Source organism: Enhydra lutris, unplaced genomic scaffold (genome assembly GCF_002288905.1).
Source record: "Enhydra lutris kenyoni isolate GAN:26980312 unplaced genomic scaffold, ASM228890v2 scaffoldscaffold16, whole genome shotgun sequence".
Taxonomy (NCBI): domain Eukaryota; kingdom Metazoa; phylum Chordata; class Mammalia; order Carnivora; family Mustelidae; genus Enhydra; species Enhydra lutris.
The window spans coordinates 13,209,422-13,230,730 of NW_019154100.1; the positions used below are offsets into that span (position 1 = coordinate 13,209,422).

The following is a 21,309-nucleotide window of genomic DNA, read 5'->3' on the forward strand; positions in this document are numbered from 1 at the left end:
GCATTTCCTTCAGAATCCTTGAGCCACAGAGTGTGGGTTAAACTTCTCAGAGATTCGCGGTCACAAAGTAAAGGAAGCTGTAATTAATCTGCCTCTCATAACTCTAGCAGGAAAATTAGTTATATTTCTTTTTAGTTTGGACTAATATAAATAAAGTCTACACTTTCCAAGAAAGGAGCAATTTCATATATAAGGTAAGTATGCAGCAGGACCTTGGGACATATCGTAAAGAGACTCCATGAATTATACATCCTCTTAGGTTTCTCAGCTACCAAGGCTGGTATGCTATTAAGTCTTTACTACATATAAAAGGTTTAAAGTAAAACTATTTAAAATATCCCTCCCTTTTTCTCAAATTAACCAGAAAAGTAAAGATAAAAAACAAAAGCAATGAATATTCATTTTGGCAAGTAGTAAGTGCAAGGCCTTATGCTAGGATGTGTTTTACATATGTTCTCATTGGGCCTCCGCAGAGGACAGGAAAACAAAGGAGGAAAAGAATGAAGTTGGTGAGACACAGAGATGACTCTAAAATGAAACTCGATGAATCAGATGCCCAGCAAGTCAAGATCCTCTGACTGAAGGGTTTCCTCGGTCTTAAAATTTTTCTAAATGACACAATCAGCAAATGTACTCAGACCTCTGATAAGAATGGTAGATATTACTGTTAACATTTAGGAGGGGAAAACACAGCGCCCTCCTTGGAAGCTAGAAATACTGGGAGGCTGGCATAAATATTCATGAGAGAATTGTAAAATAATAGAATTCTATGTAATCGAGTGGTAAATTGTGTAATATAGTATGAGAGGGCTTTCGGCTTTGGGTGAAGAGAGATCACTGAGGCCTTATAGTGTGAAAAAGATGATTTAAATAGGAGGAGATACTTGGATAGTTTGGGGACAATGGCTGAAGGGCTTTTACTGCAGAGAGTAGAGAAGTATCAAGAAAAAAAATGACAGAGATCCCAATGTCTCTGTTGCAACTGATAGGTAATCCTTAGCTTCAAGAAAGTCCTTGTGTATTGGCACATAGAGCCCAGACTCTTAACACTGAGCACATGTAGCTTTGTTGAACATAAAAAATATGAAATTGTAAAGAAGTACATCAAATGCATATAATTTTAAGAATATGGATGGCTACTCTGAATCCCTGAATTATGTTCAGTATACAATTTTTTTTCATAAATGACTTCACCCCATAAGAGGTATTCTTAGTGGATTTTAGTTTAATAATATAACAATACGGAGCGTGTATTTTGAGTGTATTTTTGTGGGCAATAAATGGTGAAACCTTTCCAAGATGAATCTGTTGTCATGGCTTCCTTTTCCCACTGCTATTCTCCCTGGTTTATTTCCCTTTTTATTGCCCATTGCTTTTAGAAGGAATAAATATTAATGAGTTCCACAATGTAGTTTGTACTCCTCTGTTAACACTGGTGAGAGTAGCTACTCCCTATTGAGCAATCATCAGCAAGGCAGGGAACAGTCAGCCACAAACCATTTCTTTTACATTCTTAGAGAGCAGGACTGTGCTTCTGAAACAAACAAACAAAAAAATGCTATTCATTCACCAGCGCGCATCCCTGAGTGCGCATTTCAAAATTCCTTCTGGTGCTATCATTCATCTACAACGGACTCAGAGAAATAAGTGCTTAAGGGTTACAAAAAGCACATGTACTACAGTCACTTGACAGTGTCAGGTTACGTGACATTTTATCCACCATCTTTCTTTCATTAATGGAAGGTCCTTCATGAACAGCCATGGCTTCGTTCCATCTGGAGTTACAGGTATGAAGGAAGATGAAACAGTATCTGAGAGCATTACGTGTTCTTCTTCTCCAATTTCCTAGCTTAACAACTAGCAAGGTTCAGTGGTTTTCTAAAGATTTGCCACTCAGGAAGCTAAAACTAGGCTTGATGAGTGAAAATAAGACCGGTGTTAGAATTCAAAGTTCTACTTCACTTAGAATTCAAAGTTCTATTTCCCTTCTGAGGGCATACAGGGACTTCTCCCAGACATCCCATCCTCCCCAGGCTGACCTCCAGAACTGTGGAAAACCTGTTTTCTGAACATACATGCCTTTGTTTCTGTGTGTCATCTTAAGGCAGTGATTCTCTTTGGATTTCATAAAGACCAAAAATCTATCTTAGGATTTGGGACAGATTTATGGAGAAGCCCCAAAAGCTTAAGGTTTGGGGTCCTTCTCATGCACAGTCCCTTTCTGAGAAGACTCTGGCAGAGATCTTAGTGATTTTGTATTTGGAATTCTGCTTTTAAAAATAACAACAACAACAACAATAATAATAATAAGTGTCCCTTAAATTGTATAAGCTTTGAGCTTTAAAAAACCTGGAACTTCCCTACCCCTGTCCCAGTCTCTCCCACAGTTTTGGGAAGGCTTCTAAATAAAGCGTTCTCAAGCGCTTTGTGGTAAAACCAACTCCTGATTATAATCACAATGGTGTTTATAAAAAAGACAGAGATTCCTAAACCCATTCCAGACTTAACGGAATCACAATCTCAGTGGATAACATCTGGGGATTTTTGCATTTTCTTAAAGCATCCAGGTGATACTTAAACTACATTCTGAGGATATATACTTTTCAGAAAAATAATTCACCCAGTGAATAGGGTGAAGGTTCTTTACTAAGGATGAACCATAGCTGTAGTGTTCTTTAAATGAAGAATCTCAAACTGTGGGGTCTCTTCATGTCAGCCTAGTGAAGGGTCAGTTCTGAAACTCCAGGAAACAAAACTATAGTTACAAGGTTACGATTAGGCTATAGGTGCCCTGAAGACAGGGATCAAGTCTGCTTGTTTCAAACATTCTGTCTTCAACATCTAAATCCGTGATGAGACTTAATAATTGTTCAATAAGTATTTACTGTGTGAATGAAGGACTATCAAGTGAGATATCCAAACTTGCAGCACTTCATCAGTCAGATGGGGATTGACGTTGAGAAGAGTAACACTTTGAGAATGGACATAGAATGAGTTTAATATTAAGTCCCTGATTCCAACTGTTTGTTTCCCACATTAAGCATTTAATCTTTGCAGCAACCAAATAATTAACATAGTGTCTTAATAAATTCAATCAATATTGTTGCTGTTATCACCATCGTTATTTCTATTGTTTTCTTGTGGACTCAACACTTGGGACTTAAGATTAGGATTTTAACGATTTCATTAGACTTCATGCTGCTGGAGAAATTCCATTGTTTCTGGCCTATTAACCTCTCTTTCTGTCATAAAAACTATTTTCCAATGTTTTATCCTGGTTAGCATAATAGTATTCACATATTTTATCAGCATACCATCTATGACTTCGTTCAAGACACCAACATAGGTAATAAATTTTATCCTTTCTAGGTAATCATTCCTTTGATATGATTGTCTTTGCCTAGGTAATAATGCCCATGTCATGTATCTTTCCCATTAGCAAACTGGGAAAAATGAATGACAGAAAGGCAGAAAGGTTTGAAACATGAAATTTTGGGTGTTTCTCTCCTTCAGTTTTCTGAATAATAAAATTATCCATTTAATTGATAAAACATTTAATCTTCTGAAGAGTTTTGATGCTGCATACATACATAATTTAAGTCAATCTTACATTATTTCCTAGAGAAAATAAAAATTTCAACTGTAGTTTATATGTACAGATTGCATTATTGCCTGGGAAATACATCATGTGCAGTCTGTGTGTTTACATATTTGCCAGCAGTGGTGAATGTGTGGACTGATTAATCCACACTCTTAATTTGATCACTGTGAACACTTTATAATTCAGTTGGTTGGTCTCATAGATGCAGTAATAATTAAAACAAAGTAATTTTCTGTAATAACCTCTGACTGTGACATATAAAAGTCATATTTCTAGATTTTTTTCTCTTTATTTGGTCTTAATTAGATCATCTCTGTAAGAAAAAAATGAGTTTTCTCTTATTTAACATCTTATTCTCATTGAGTTGACTGAACTTTACTTAGTCCTGTTTATTTCCTTTTTTGGACTGAAGAGTGTATATATAGATATATATACTTATATATCTATATATATCTATCTTATATGATTATGTAATTATAATATTAATAATTATATTTCTACTTTGATCATTATTCTTACATTTTTAAAATACATACTGACTTAATAAAATATGAGGGTGCTCAATATCTCCCCCAAAATATACTCCTTATCATTTCCTTCTGTCATAGATTACCAGAGTGTTTTAGTCATGTATTCATACAATGTCATCATATCTAGACTTACTTAGATCACCCAAATGGTTATCAAATTCTTTGTACATCTTGAATTCTTCTGTTTCTGGTTTCAATTTTCTTCATCTCAAACATTATCATTTAGGAGCTCTTTCAGTGAGAGCTTAATAGAGGTAAAACCCTTTCACTCTGTCCATAGTTTTTAATGGTAGGTAGCTGGAAATCCAAGTTGACATTTATTTTCCTCTCAGCACTTTCAACATATCATTGTTGTTATTTTGCTTTTTTTGCAGCTTTTGAGAATTTCACTATAAATTTGTTAATTCCTTTTTAGTTAATTTGTGCCTTTTCTTTATTCCTTTTACTTTGTCCTTATATAGCTGATGAACTGAAATCTCACTCACTATATCAAAGCATGTATATATTATCGTACTGCTTGGAAATTCTTGATTTTGTACATTCTTATCTTTCATCAAATCTACAAAATTCTCTCATCTTTTTCATACATTCTCTTATTCTGAACCTTCTTGTTTAATTCTGCATGACTTACTTCACTTTTATTCTTAACTCCTATTTTCAATGTTGCATTTTGAATAATTTCCTTACATTTGTCTTGAGCTTATTAATAACTGTTAAACTCAGTCTGTCTCATCAACCCATTTATTTATTTCCAATAAAAGCACTTTTCAGTTCTAGAACTACTTTTACTTTCTTTCTTTCTTTCTTTCTTTTTTTAAAATCTGGTCTTTTTTTATTGTGACTCATTATATTTAATGTTTTAATTTTTCCCTTTACATCTTTAGTAAGTTCTAGCACATATCTTTATGGTCTCTAACTGCTATTTCCAATATTTCCAACACTGCACGTCTCATCTTAATGTTTGTTAGGTATTTTAAACCCTATATAAAATGGATTATTATTCCTCATGTAGTTTGCAGTTTTGATGGTACAGTTTATCTGGAAATGCTGTGGCTTAGGTTAAGGTATTCGCATCTTCAGAGTTTTGGCTTTTCCTTATGTCAGGCAATCTGGAGTACCATTGGCCTGATGCCATTTCTTATACTAATTTCTCAGCTTTGTGGTCTTTGGACTCATGGAAGTACCATAAATTTGAAACATAACTAATTAGTGGTGAGTCCAAGCCCATAGTTGGAATTCTTAGGAGAGGTTTGTTCACACTGAGGTTGAGGCTGACCTGCTTCCTTGCCCTTTTCCTCTATAAGTAAACTGAGTTTCTCTACTCATTCGCTGGTACAATAACCCTTTAAGGTTGATGAAATAAAGCAGTACTTCTGCTTGTTCACGTTTTTGGGGGGTGGGGGCTCTAAGTTTTATGTCATACCCCTTATCTGCGTCATCCCCCCAAAATCCCTGTAATGGGTAACCCTCCCCCTGTACGTACCGTTACTGCCTGAGGGCGACCATGGAAAGCTCAACCTTCTTGATTTGTTTTGAGAAATCATTTGGTTAATCAAGACCTCAATTCTGCACTTAAAAGCATTTAAAATAATACTGTATCCTGTTTTGTAAGGAAAGGTTTTCAGCTATTCTAATCTGCCATATTACTGGAAATGGAACAGAGGAATCATTTAATAGGTATTTTTAGGCAAATAAAGTTAAATAATGCGCATAATGACACAAGGCCAGGCAGAAATGAAAACAAGGTTTCCTGATTATCTGTCTAGGGTTCTTTTGAAAATAGCCTTAAGATGAAAATTCACCAAAAGAAGTTTTTAAGTTGTTATGTAACTAGAAAAGAGAAATAAGATATATAAAACATGTTCTCTTAACTGAGTGGCCAAATTGAGGCACAGTGCCTGAATTTTGACTTTCCTCATTTGCTCCAACAACTAGATCATGTTTCCCGTATTCAAAGTCAGAAGTGTGAGTAACTGTTTATTCAGGAATGAAGGGTCTGCTTGAATATAACCCCTTGCTGAAATCAAGAATTTTTTAAGTGCATTTGAAATGTTCAAAAAACAATTTTTAGACAAATTTAAAAAATTATAGCATTTTACAAAGGGGAGAGTAAACATGTCAAACAACAAATGTTTATTAAATGTCAACTAAGTCAAAGGTATTATGAGACCTTTTTTATGCCTGCATGATTTCCAAGCTGTCTCACTTTATTTATTTATATATATATATGTATTCTTTTGATTGCTTCTTTGGTTGAGTACTTCTTGATATCTCGTTAGTAAGCTCTTCCTCTACTAAAAATTCTAAGTTACCTTGCGGGTAGACCACTGACCAGCTTAATCTAATTCCCAGCATGTTAAGTTTTTATGAGCTTCTTTCCCAGCAGCTGACACCTCTTGTCATCTTACTTTCTATTTTGTAATCTACTCCTCACAAATTTGATAGAGTTAACAGTCTTTCTCTCCCACAAAATATACTGAGAAGTAATTTCCAAGAAATATCTGACTTTTTCAGGGATATCCTATGTTTTAATTATTCTGTAATTGTATCACAGTGCTTTTTACATCCGACTGCATCCTTGTAGACCGTCTCCAAAAGGCAGCCATGGTATGATTTAGTTCCTTTTTCATTTACCTTATTAAAATTAGGAGAGCACAAAGTGGTGTACTTAGAAATATGATGTGAAAAGTGTTCATACTCTCATTAATTTATTTCAACAGAAGTGTTCATAACCAAATGTTATATATCTGTATATATAATTATGTTATCCTACTGACATTTTTAAGCCAGCAAATTTTAAAATCTTTTTATGTTTTTCTAAAATTTACATCTATGTAATGATACTGTAGAAAGTCAAGAAACAGGAAAGCACTTCCATCTCAAAATGTATCTTCGATACATTTCTAGAAAAGTAGGAAGTGAAAGTAAACTTCTATCTTTCCTGGATGGTTTAAGGATTATCTCAGGAAATGTACAGAGAATCTTTGATACGCATTTCTGATTTAAATGGCATGTAAAATGTTCTCACCTACCTGTTATTTCAAAAGTGATGGATAGGAAAGGTGCAGCACTAGACTTCGACGTACTCTGATATTTACTTTCTGAAATAACAGGGAAACAGCACCATAAGCATAGCCTTTTTTTCTTCCCCCCAAATAGCTTTGACTAAAGTGGGCTAGTTCATGGAAACTATAGATAAACGACTATAATTATAAATAATTTGCATTCCATTTAGAGATGGTGACTATTTTATTCCCCTGTTTCTTGGCAGAATATGGGAAAATAAGAATTCTTTATTCATCTCTTGCTCTACCCATTCACAGTTCAACCATCCTTCCTTCCAACCATCTTTCCACTGATCCTCCAAACTTCCTGCTGGTTTATTTTATGTCATATATAGCCTCACTATCCAGGCTGTATTTCTTAATAACCTCAAATTCCACACACCTTATCCAGATTTCAGTGTAGATTTTTTGATACGTTTTCTACAAAAGAATGTTCCAAATTTTCCTAAAATACGTATCACGGAAAGTTTCATGGTGCTTTATAACCAATGCTCTTGGTTCCCCTCATTTAGAAACATGTTCAATCTGTATCAAAAGAAAGAATTTCTTGAATTACCATAGCTAAAATCTACTTTCATTTCACTTTGAGCTCTTTCAACAATCAATTCATGTTCATGCATCCAATGATCAGCAACACTTTCATCAGCTTTCTAGCTACTGCTAACCTCCCCAGAGGCAAGGCTTCTTCCTGTCATATTCTGATAAGGGTAGTTTTCATGCCATCATAAGCTGAACATTCTTCACAGTCTGCTGGAATTCTGATCAGCCAGCTGAACAGAAATTGTCCAGGGTCTTACTACTAACTCTTCTCAGTAGAAACTTGTCAAATTTTTCTTCTAAAGAAGTGGGAATTTTGATCACCTGAATATTGTAGGACAAAGTTTGTCAGGATTGGAAGGGATACCTACGGCCTGCAGCAGTCCATGAGTAAAATGCGGATACTCTCCAATATCAAGTAGATACATTTTTCCTATTGTCAATAGACACAATCACCAATTTATTGAATATTCTAATGATATAATTCAACCAACAGAGGTAGGATACTAGGTTGTAAATATAATACATTATACTTTGTGACTACTTTAATAATACATATTTTGATTTTCTGGAAATTAAATATATTAGCTCCAGGGAGGAGAATTTTTATGGTGTGGTTTGACTCTATGAAGAGTAGTGAATACACCAATGAATAAAGTGATTTAAGATGGCCCTGTCCTTGTACTAAGGTGGTCATTACCATTCTTCTGTGTAATGTGATGTGCCAAGACAATAAAGGAATTTTATGTGAACTTCCTATCACTTGTTTTCAGTATTTCTGTAACAGGAAATTTTATTTTGAGTTAAAGTACTTTATTTTGGGTTAAAGTATTTTTTAATAGCTTGGTTACATGTGAAAACAAGACATTTATTCATGGAACACATAGTGAGAATCTACAAAAGCAACAGCATAGACTTTGTTCTTCTTATTAACAACAATATGAATTGTTCTTGGGGTAGGCTGTTCATGGTTACACAATCAAGATTACTTGAGATCAGTACCTTCTTATTAGGATTGATTGAAGAAGTTATTTTGAGAACTTTTCCTCTCTTTATAAAGTAAGCTTTCATTCTTTCCTTTTTACGGAAGGAAAACAGAATGTGCACAATCCCCACAGCCCACAGCCTAATTATTCTCCATTCACACAAATTTATAGTCTTTACATGTCACCCTTGGGATCCTGGCATATTGAATAATATTCCTGTTGGGAAATGTTAAGTGCTTCTGGAAGGAAGTTCATATAGCCTCAGTTCTGACAAAAAAAAAAAAGGCTGCAACTTTTAGGGAGAATTAACTGTTTTTACAAAGACTACATGGATCTTACTAGTACTCTTGCTTTTATTTGAAATGAAAGGACATAAATTCCTATATACTTATTGGTTAACATTAATTTTTGCCATATCAATTATTTCCATATCCATGGATTTTGTTTTGGCATTTGCTTTAGTCCAAGAGACACAGCTTAACAATGATACTCTTTTAGTTTTCCTTTTACACTGTGACTTTTATTTTTGGTGCTCTTCCATGCTTTGACAGTGATAGGGAGACTCTGTGGCAAAATGATTAAAAAAGAAATAGCCAGTTGCAATTCAGAATTCTGAAGGATCTTTTGAAAGTAATAACCCACAGGACATAATTGACATTCAGAAACTAAAATCTGATCTACCTCTAGCAATGAAATTATACTACTCTGAAAGGACTGCTATAATAAATCCACCTAAGAGTGTTAAAAATGTAGCCATTAAAATGGCCAAGAAAATATTAATGTACTAACATTACATGTTTTATGCTACTTCCTTACAACCTCAAGATACATTAGTAGCAAAATGTATCCTGAGGCTAGATTCCTAAATGAGTTGACATGCTATGTAAAGTTAACAGCTACAAAACTATTAAATTTTGCAAGTTGCAAATGCAGAACTTCAGTGTCTGTTTCTATGAACTGCTGGTCACTTGTACTGCTCATTTTGGGGGGAGGCAGAGGAGTCATCTCCTATTTTTTTGAAACACCCATTTCTCTTGGTTCTTTCCCTTCTCTTCTGGTCCTCCATCAGATTGCTTCTCTGAATATTCTCATTTTGGGGGTTTTATTCTTATTTTTTTTCCTTTACCAACAAACATATCTGCTGGGAAGTACTACTCCATCCTATTTACAACTTGCCAAATCCAACATTCTATTTACTTATTTGACAGAGAGAGATGCAGCGAGAAAGGGAACACAAGCAGGGGGAAAAGAAGAAGCAGGCTTCCCACTGAGCAGGGAGCCTGATGTGGGGCTCGATCCCAGGACCCTTGGATCATGACTTGAGCTGAAGGCAGACACTTAACGAATGTGCCACCCAGGAGCCCCTAATGGTGTGCTTTAATACATGCTGTCTCCGCTGCCTGTAATAAACTTCCTCTTGCATTCCTGACCCACTTACTGTATGGAATGTGTGTGTTATCACTCAGTTGTAGGCCACTTCCTCTCTGTTTCTGTTTCTATGATACCCCTACTGCTATTCTAAAACTCAAGTTATAATGCATTTCATATTGTATTATATTTGTTTGTGTGCCCTCATGCTAACCAGGAGCACTTTCTTGACACAGAATTTGTACGGATATTTCCATCCTCACTACCTTACACAATTTTTGGAACTCTGCTGGCAACTAATAGATATTTATTAAACTGTCTAATGATAAAAACCCTGCTATCCTTCAAATCAAGGGAAGGTAAGAAGGTATGCTTCTAACATTGTTTAAAAAATATTCCTATTTGTGGGCACTTAAGAGTAACTAACTGAAAACAAACTTGATCCAATAATGATTAGAATTTTAGAGTAATATTTATAAATACTAATACATACTTTAAGCATGGGCCATGTTGCACTCACTTATCCTTGGCACTCTTACTGAGTCTGGTCCTCACATTGAGATTCAGACCAAAAAAATGTCTAAGATATGTCTGCCAGGTCAGAGGGTTTAAACAGAGGGTTTTAAAAAAATGTCATGCCTTTCAGTTATTTTTTTTTTACTATAGTTGTACACTGCACTTATTCCATATTTATTTCATTTAAATTCACATTGAAAATTTCACTCAATACCATCATTATTTTTTCAATATATTTATCTTTCAACCATATTACAAACAGCAAAATGGGCTGTTCTTTCACAAGCAGGTTTTACACCACATTCAAGGAAATTCTGGACTTTAGAATATATATGAGAATTCTATGTGTATATTTAAATTTTGTTCTATTTTTATAATTAATTACGCCTGCTAAATTTTGACTCAGAGCTTGCAGTAAGAAAATTTAGAGACTTGTCAGTAAATTAGAATTGACCAGAGACAGAATTGAAATTTTTTTTTAATTTTTTTTTTTTTTTTTATGTGACAGAGAGAGAGATCACAAGTAGGCAGAGAGGCAGGCAGAGAGAGAGAGGGGAAAGCAGGCTCCTGGCTGAGCAGAGAGCCCGATGTGGGGCTCAATCCCAGGGCCCTGAGATCATGACCTGAGCTGAAGGCAGTGGCTTAACCCACTGAGCCACCCAGGTGCCCTGAAAAATTTTTTTTTAAATGAAAATTTAAATTAGCGTTCACCATAGTGGATATCAACCATGATGTGACTAGAATCATGACTATTCATGTTCCAAATATCTATAAGTATATCTATATCTATATCTATATCTATCTTCCTGCAAGGTGATTCCATGCTCAATCTCCATGAGTAAGTCCTTAAGAAGAAGAAGACAGTTTACCTTCTTTGTCCTTGTGGGTGTTTAAGTGTGAGAGGAGGTCTTCATTGGCCTGCACGCAGTATACCTCTCGTGTCTGGACCCCTCCCCCACAGAGGGCTGTCTGGTTACCCCGCCTCTTGTCCTGCTGACTGAGCAAAGGGTCCACACGGCACTCGGTCCACTCTGTAGTTCTCCAGCCGTACCTAAAAAAAGTAAAAGCTGGCAGTGGCAACCATGTTTACTGAGTACAACTTTGCTCTGCTCTTCCAATTTTTTTTTTTTTTTTCTGAAGAAGATTAATCTAAAAAACACTTTCCTCTCGAATCAACCACAGGCTACTACATCTCTGTGATGCGGACTCAGTTTCAATTTCCTCTCTTTCATCCGCAGCAGTGCTCCACTTAAAGAGGGGTTAAATTTAGGATGATCCTGTTTTAATTGCAATTACTGGAAGTTACTTATAAATATTTTATGAAAAGAGAGCATCATGCTGAAAACATAAAATTTTATGTTCAATTAAGCTGAACTCGGGGTTGCCCTTTCTGGATGCTTATAAACAAAGGAGGAGTGACTCTGGGAATGGAAAACATTCTAAATGACGACCAACCCAAACATTTGTTTTTCCTTTAATAAAATGCATGAAAATTGCTACTTCGTACTGGATCAAAATTATAATTGTACATTAGGATTAAAAAATATAACAATTCTGAGTTTTCTCTTTATTGTCAAGAATGAATGTTTTTCTGTAGCACTGAGAATCCCTGATGAGTGCCTGATGAATGTTGAAAAGAGCTGACGTTTCTAATCAGCGGAACACAGGAAAGACGATCTGTGGTTCTAAATTAAAGCTCCAATCAACATTATGATGTGAAAGAAATGTCGGGGGCTTGTCAGCCCAACACGTGCTTTAAGGAGATAGCCAGGGAACTATTTCCTGATGCCACTAAAGATAGTGATGGCATTTCTCCACCTCGAGGAAAATGGATATTCTAAAAGCACAAAGAAAAATGGCTCATGTAAGCACTTTGTGTCACTCTACCCAAGAGGCTTCTTCAGTAATCAGATTAACAGCCAACACAGGTACAAATGGAGGTGCTAATGTTCATCTCAATTAGACAAAAGAGTTAAATGGGCCTTCAGATGTCCAACCTAGGTGCTTTGCTTTGTCAATTGTGAAGTTTCCTGACAGTCAACCTGACCTTCACATCCATTCTTTCATTTTTATAAGTGGCTGAACACAGGTGCAGGACTGGGGCATCAAGGAACAACACTCCCGACATTACATTATGTTTATAAAGGAAGTCGAGCATTCAGGTAAATTTAAAAAAAAAAAGAGAGAGAGAGAGAAAGAAAAGAAAACACGGATAATTAATGTCTTGAGTAAGACGGTGGGGTGGGGGGTGACAAGGAATGTCAAACCAAATAAATTATTCATAAGGTGACTTAAAATAAAAATTTTACTTTTTATAGAATGGAGTCTGAATGTAGGCCATCCTAGGATTACACTTCTCCTGATGTAAATTGGTCACGTATGCTAAAAAAATGCTACCCTCCAAAAAGGGAGAGAAGAAAGAGATTCAGGATATGTATTTATTTTGTCAGTGGTGTTCAAATATCTGAGAGGATAAAGAATAAAACACCTAGCTTGAATCAAAAAAGGAAGAAACTCATAGGAGATAAACCACAGGAGATCATGACAACTTCCTCAAGCCTATTACGTAGAGAAGAACACAGGGTCAGTGGGATAAGCAGAGAAGTTTGGAAGGGAACTCCCTACAGTTTTCAGCCCCTTGTTATATCAGGAGAGAAGAGATGATTCCAAAGTGCTGCATAACTGAAGGTCTCATGTAAATCATCATCTTTGCTATTACTTGTTATTATTGTTTGAAGTGGTAGTAGTAGGATTAATTTTCCTCCTCACTGGCTCGTGAAGTTTGCGTTGTATGCAAGTTCTTTAAATGTTTGGAATATTCCAGAAAAGCTCTCAATGAAGCTTGTGCATATCTCTGAGGAACTAAGATTCTTTAAGTTGTTTTATCAATATTCTATACTCAGACTAGGCTCAAATGTATTTATTGCCAAGATAATTCACAGTAATGTCTTGGAAATTTTTTTTAAGGATAAGAAGAATTAGGATACACAGCTAAATGTTTCAGAATTGGCCTTATTTCATCGGAATTCAATAAACATTTATTGGGCACTTGCTGTGTGCCAGGCCCTGTGATATATGCTGGTGAAAACAAAACAAAACAAAACAAAACAAAACAAAACAAAACGAAGTTAATAAGCACAATCCTGTCCTCATGTAGCTTAAAGGCTCATTACTGTGGTGTAGTATTTTACCCTATTCGATAGGATTGTTATCTGTAGTCCTGAATTTTAATAGGCCTTGCTTAATAAGCAACAGGAACCTATAGTTTGAAAGTTTATTTTATGTTATAGAATGGGGGTTGACAAACTATGACCCAAGGACCAAATCCAACCTGTCCACTGTTTTTATGAATAATGGCTCATTGGAACAGATCCACTCATTCGTTTATATATGATCTCCGGCTCCAAAAGTACTGTTGAGTCACTGCCACAGAGACACCTGTTCCGCCCAAAGCCTAACATCTTATCTTCCCCTTTACGGAAGAAAGTTATCAATCTCTATTACAGAAATATGTCAACAGAGAATTGCTGCTAAAAATCTAGACTTCAGAGAGATTTGGAAATATAAGTCACTAAAGACACGTTTATTCTGTAAAACCAGAATTCTATAAGGACAGTGCCTGTAAAAACAGTATTTTATTTTCTCCCACTTAGAAGAATCTGTAAAATCCCTATTTCTCAACATACTATTCATTTAGTGTCAGCTGGGTAAGCGAATGTGGGGAGACACGCAGTTTGGGGAGATGTCACGGCAAAGGAAGCCGCAGTCCTTATGTACTCACGTGGCACACGGGACAACTGCATCTCCTTGAGACGCACAGGGTTCTTTTTCTTCAAGTTCTGGACACTCTTTCTCGTTGCCAACAGGAAACTGCCTAATGATCCGCGTCCTGACACGAGTGCCTTTGGGGGATGCCGTGTCATAGCACGTTTTTGAGCAGGGACTCCATTCTGACCACTCTGACACCTGGCACTCTTTGGTGATCACACAGGACTGGAAGGTCATTGGCAGGTTCTCTTGCTGGCAGAAGCTGCAAAAGAACATTGGTATTCTCATCACAGACTAATAAGCAGTTATGAACTTTGTCTTCTATGCTCTAGAGTAAAATAAGCTTGGACATTTTTATTTCTACTTGGAGATACAATTCCAATTTCATTGAAAATATATCAACATTTATGATGTGTAAAAGCAGTTAGACTCAAAGCTAACATTTGCATTTCCTTCTATTTTGCAAGAGTTGTTAAACTATTCATAGGAAATAGAAAATAAAGGGTCGAAGCAAAATTAACTGAAAGTAAGTTCACCGTATTGTTCATTTCACTCATTCCAGATTTGTTTTAATTTAGAAAATGTGAAACCAAGAGCCGTTAACATGTACTTTTCATTGTTGAGTGATTTAAATAAACATGCCTGGCTAACTTAATACAATACTGTTTTAAATAGAAAATATAAGTTTAACATTATTTTTAATACCATTTGAAACTTCAGCTGCCACTTACTATGATAATGTATGGTTATTCAAATAGATCAACTTTTCTAGTTCACACTTTAATATACAATATACATATAGGTATCTCAAATACATCAGAGACATTAGAAATATGTCTATTCATGATTTAAAGAATACCCTCTCAGTAACAGATCTCCCACATTTACTTATCAGTAAAGTATTTATGTTCAAACTTTTATCTCTCTACTCCTACTTGAATTAGAGGGATGTTGGATTCTAAACTGAAACATATATATATACGAAGATGATGTTATGAATGTCAATGACTATGGGCATATGCACTTTGAGCGGTTTTCCTGGAATTGGATGGCCTTGTGTTGATACTCAGTTGAACTCCTGCCCATTCTGAATAACCAGTAGTGCATGTTTACAAGACACAGGCAGCCTGTCGCCATGATAGAGCCATCTGTTCCAGTGGGAGAAGGCACTGATAATTCTGTCTTGTCATTCAGGTGCTATATTTAACTATGGTAATTAACCATACGAGAGGCAGGTCCATTCTAATGCAACAACTCACATTCAATCTTCTTAATTCTACTGACATGTGTAGGAAAATTGCATTCCTAGGAGACAATTAGAGCTCAAAGCATAAAAGTCAATTTGTCTGAGTTGAGAGGTCTGGGAAGAAGAATCATCCAAGAATTGTGGTAAAGGGGCCCTGTGAGTCAACCCTGTTCTTCTTAGAAGAAAGGATCAAAACCCAATTTTTACTCAAATGGCATATATTGAGCATTAATAATATATTAGGTACAACACTAACTACAGAGCAAAACTTCCTCTGTAATGAGTCAGTTTTCATTCTAACACTTATGAGTTCATTCACAAAAATCAGGAAAAATAATGACCAAATCATTAACTCCACAGTGGCTCTCTTTACAAAATTTTCCATATTTAATTTCCTCTTAGATACATTTCTTATCTTTCATGAGACTGTCTTCATATAAACATGCATACATTATCCTCAGTGTAATACTTTCTAAGTTCATGTTCCAAGTACAGGCAGAAGAATTGGCAATTCCTTTTAATCTTTTGTAGAGAATGTGACTATCACGTTACCTCTAGTTAATTACCTCTAGTTAGTTACCCTGGATATCTGATAAAAGTCGGAAAGTCAACTGTGTTACTACATCGTACTGTGAAAAAATGGCCCCTTTGGATATACTCCACCTGCACTGGGGAAGCTACAAATACCTGGTAAACAGCCACATCTTTGGGCTCCCCTGAATGTGGCAACTTGTGGGGCTTGTTTTTATGGGGACCTTGCAGGCTGTGACCATAGGTTGCTTCAAGAGATACCAGTCTCTGTGGACCATGAGATTTTTAAGTCAGGGCAGCTTTTAGGTCTGATGTAGAACTTTTCTTCCAGTTGAACTGTGCTGCATGGATTTCTATGAGGGTTCCTACCAGATGATGAACATCTGAAAATACTATCATGCCAAGTTCCTATTCTATATACTTCTAGGCAGACTCAATGCCAAATGTGGCCTAGGCTAGTCTTGTGTATATGCAACTAGGTTTAAAATCTCATTTGAGACCCCCAATAATCCTTTTATATATGTGCCATTATTATTTCCATTTTATAGGGAAGGAGTCTCCAAAAGGTCAGGGAACATGTTCAAGATCATATAGCTAGTTAGTACTAGATTGGAATTTGAACTTGGGTTTTTAAAAATCAGAGCCCATTTTCTCAACCAGTCTTCCCTACTTGTCAGAATTTAACGCATAACTCTTGGTATATTAGGACAAATTCTTTAGCTGAGGCCAAAGCCAAAGTTACTGGCTAATTGTCAATCCACTAGTATTGTTATTTCACTGCCCCAGGATTTGTACCATCCATGCACTTTCAAATGGGCTGCTTGTCCTAAGGAGGAATTAGTGATTATGGAAAAGCCAAAACAAATATATTTCCTTGATAAATGTTAATTTTCAGAGCAGGTCCTACATATGAGAATTAGTGGCATAGACACAAAAACAGTATTGTTATATTAATATGTGACATATGTATTATTTATCCATCAATCTATTTTCTTTCTTATGATTTTCCAATACCCCAACAATTATTTCAACAAATGTGTTACCTCTACTTGATATCGGGCTTTGGGTACACAAAGTCAAGAGTAGAGTAATTAGGTGGCAAGCATATAATTCTGCTGGGGGAGGCACAGAAGATTATATGAAGTAGGAGGTCACTGTGGTGAATGTTAAACAATGTACTAGAATTTGTCAGATTAAGATAAAGACAGGTTGGGGAAAACACAGATTTTTCCTTGACCTCAATGTAAGGAGTTTGTGTTGTACAGTAGAAATAGGAGTGGAACTGAAGCATAGGTCAGATCAAGGGCAATTATGTCAATCCAGAAAAGCACCTTCTGTGCAGCAAAAAGGACAAAACGATATTTGTTTCTCTCAAGATTGGGATGGAGATCTCATGAGATGTACATGAGATCTCCCAAGATTTGTACTGAGATCCTACAAGAATTAGATGAGATAAATCACGAGATGTGATGGTGAGGTAGAGGGTGGAATATTAGGACACAAGATTGGAGGCAGGGAGACTTTGACGATGGTTATTATGATGTCACTGACATAATATGATGCACATATGAATAGAAACATATTTGAATGCTTACTATGTGCCAGGCAATGCTCAAGACGAAAGGCATGAACATGAACATGAGATTAACTTCCAATGAATGTCTACTATGAGCCATGTTCTGTGTTGAGTTTTACCTAGAATATCTCATTGTAATCCTCATAACTACTCTGTAAGGTGGAAGGTCATTTGTTTGTTTGTTTGTTTGTTTAAGATAAGGAAATGCAATCTAAATATCGACTCTAGGGGCGCCTGGGTGGCTCAGTGGGTTAGGCCGCTGCCTTCGGCTCAGGTCATGATCCCAGGTCCTGGGTTCAGGCCCCGCATCGGGCTTTCTGCTCAGCGGGGAGCCTGCTTCCTCCTCTCTCTCTGCCTGCCTCTCTGCCTGCTTGTGATTTCTCTCTGTCAAATAAATAAATAAAATCTTAAAAAAAAATAAATAAATAAATAAATAAATAAATATCGACTCTAAGTCTAGCAAATAACAGAACTAGGATTCCAACTAAATCTTTCCACTTACGAGGTCTATGAAGGTGCCAAGGTGATTGCAATTGGAATTAAAAGGAGTTACCAACTGTAAGAAAAGAGGTGTTAGAACCATGCAACCTGATGGATAGTTGAAAGGTTAAAAGAGAAGGAGGAGTCATTAAATAACTTGGACTTTTTTAACTTTGGCAATCTCGTGAGCAACATTGCATTTCTTTGAAATGGAGAGCATGGAATGAGAAGCAAGTTTCTGGCAGCTGATAAATGAGTCTAACATTAATGTCTTGATTTGATGTGGACATATCCATGACATATCCAACAGGCTAACGTTCAGTGGGGAGGTCCAGAATTAAAAGTCAACTTTAGTTGAAAGCTCTGGATGGATCGTATACTTTCAATAATCATACGCACATCAGAGTTGAAAACCAAGGCAACAGGAGCGTCTAAAGGTTCACACACTGGGGTACATTTTAGGCCTTGGTAAGCCCATTTTGTGATTGTTAGTGAGACTAAATAGGGTCACCAAATGACCTAAGGTCACTAAATTATTCAGCTGCCATCCTGTACCAATCTCTCCTTTATTCTGGCCATGCAGAAAGTTGACTCTAAGAGCTTAGGGGAACTACACATTTTGGTTCATTATGGTTTTCTGGAGAACATGCCCCTGTCAGAAATTCCAAAGCATGGGCTATGCTGTTGCAAGGGTGGCCTGGCAGAAGATGAGATGGTCACTGTGACAGTTTCCTTTTCCTTTACATGGTACATTCAGAATAGCCCAGATTCCCAGGACTTTAATGGAAAAACAGCTTGGCTTTGAGAACGAAGCAGATGTTACATAGTACACCTTATATCAGATAGAAAGTAATTAGATATATATTGAAAAAAAAAAGAAAAAGAAAAAGTGGAGAGCAGAGTTCAATACCTATCTTCAAAGAGACTTCACTAAGATACAACAGAGCACAGATACTTTTGACAGTTACTTTTAAGCTCTGATTATCCACATCTTTAACATTTTTAATTTCAGGTCAAGATTAAAACTGATAAATTATAACTTTCATTTTCGATAATTTGAGTTATTCAAGGTACACACACAGAAAGAATGTAACTGAGTTCAAATCTCTTTCTTCCTAGAATTATTTCTGTAGTCCATTTAATGATCATCACATCTGTGAAAAAATACTTTCTTTCTAAAGGTAGTCTCATTCATCTCTTAAAATACCATTATCATTCTTTAGCTTCTTAAATAGAAACTTCTAAACACCCTCATTTTCTTGGGAGCTAGTCCCAACTTTCCTTTCTGGTAATGAAGCTCTCCATAAGCTGTCACTTTTTCCACTGCCCTCCTTCAGCTTGTCACTTAGCCAGAATTAACTTTCGGTCCTGCTCCCCAGTAGCTGGCAGCTCTGCCTGCTCTCCTCACGAAACCTCACTGCCACCCTTCTCGTGGCTCAGTTCTTCTACTCACTTTTGTCTATATGATTTGCTATTTGGAATCCCATCTCCCATTTTCTTTGCTTCTCTGAAGCAAACTCTCTCCAAATCTTTATAGCACGTCCCTCACGCTCAGGAATTCTCCAAATAGGGTCTGAAGCACCCTCCACCCTGAACAGCACATTGGGAAAATAGTTCCTTTTCATGGGAAACAGATAAAATTAGAGACTGAAAGCATGGCATCATAAGCTCTTAGTAAGAATGTCCCTTATAAATAGGTAGGCTCAATACATTGGTGAGGCAAAAAGATGGCACCTTATAACCCCCCTTTGAAGCCTCTTTGTTTAAATCCTCTTTTAATCTTCTACTTTCTTGCTTTCTCTCACTCTTTTTAAAGATTTTATTCATTTATTTGAGAGAGAGAGCATGAATGGGGTAAAAGGTGGGGGAGAGGGGGAGGGAGAAGCAGACTCCCCACTGAGCAGGGAGCCTGATGCAGGGCTTGATCCTGGGACCCTGGGATCATGACCTGAGCTGAAGGCAGATGCTTAACCACTAAGCCACCCAGGCACCCCACTCTCTCCTTCTCTCCTGATAAATAAAAACAAACAAATAAAAAACAACCTTTTTCTCCTTCTGTTCCTAATAAGGGAAAAAAACACAAGGACAGAGAAAAAAAGAAAAAGTTATAGTTGGATGTCACCATGGCACTTTGTTTCTTAATCCAGGGAAAGTAATAAAGTGGTCAGAATGGCTTCTCATCATCATGTTTCAGCCTAACATTTGCAGTCTGGGGCCCAGGAGATGGAAATTGTTCTTGAAGGCTTAGAGTAATCTAGAGTTTTGCTACTCAATGTTAGGTCTGTGGACTAACCGTTATAATTAACTGGGAGCTTATTAGATATGCGGAATCTCAGGTCCCTGGGCTGCACTCTGGAATCAGAGTCAATATTTTAACAACATTCTCTGCTGTTTTATTAGCACAATAAAATGTGAGAACACTGGTCTCAAGGTAACTCCCAACCACTCCAAAAACATAAGCCACTCCATATTTATTGTTGGCAAATAAATCTTTATCAGTATTAGTCCTTCTTAGGTAACAGAAACTGAGTAGCTCACACAGTAAGATATATTACCAGATAGGAGATGGTTTGTAAAATAATTGGATAGGCTGGAGGAGAAGGCATCTATGCCAAGCCCTTCAGGACAAATTCTAGCCCTCAGAATCACATGGCTATTTCTCTAATCCAGAAAGCTGCTTTTGTGGCTTCAGGAAGCCACTTTTCTGGCACAAACTCCCTCATGAAATGGATACTTCTCTCTCTTCCTAAGGATCTCAGCTCCAATTCCAAGCCCAGCTCTAGCTCATTATTGGAATCTAAATCACATCCAGGCTCCAAGCAACTTCAAAAAATACAATACACTTTTCTGCCTCTGTAGCACAGAAAATCCTATAAGAACAGCTCTATTCAAAACACGGTCCACAGATGAGGGCAACTGTCTGTCAAGGGGATGCAAGGAGCTAAGCCCAGGAGTGCAAAGTACCGAAGCATTTTTAAAACATCTTGAAGTTTGCAAGACCCAAGCACGTGATGTCCGGATGCAATTCGATGACCAGGGTATATAGCCCAGTTTTGTTAATGCAGACTTCCACGGAGAGAAGCATATGGCATGAGCTATCTATAT

The 21,309-nt window shown here is 36.6% G+C and overlaps 1 protein-coding gene across 1 annotated transcript in view; it reads right to left on the reverse strand.

Moving 5' to 3' along the window:
* The window catches only part of LOC111147355 (thrombospondin type 1 domain containing 7A), a 442,849-nt gene that overhangs the window by 179,830 nt on the left and 241,710 nt on the right, over positions 1 to 21,309 (reverse strand). The window contains exons 3-4 of the mRNA XM_022503356.1: positions 14,385 to 14,633; positions 11,473 to 11,654 (exon numbers count right to left, since the gene is read on the reverse strand). Coding sequence (XP_022359064.1) covers positions 11,473 to 11,654; positions 14,385 to 14,633 — 431 coding nt within the window. The remainder of the gene's footprint in view (positions 1 to 11,472; positions 11,655 to 14,384; positions 14,634 to 21,309) is intronic.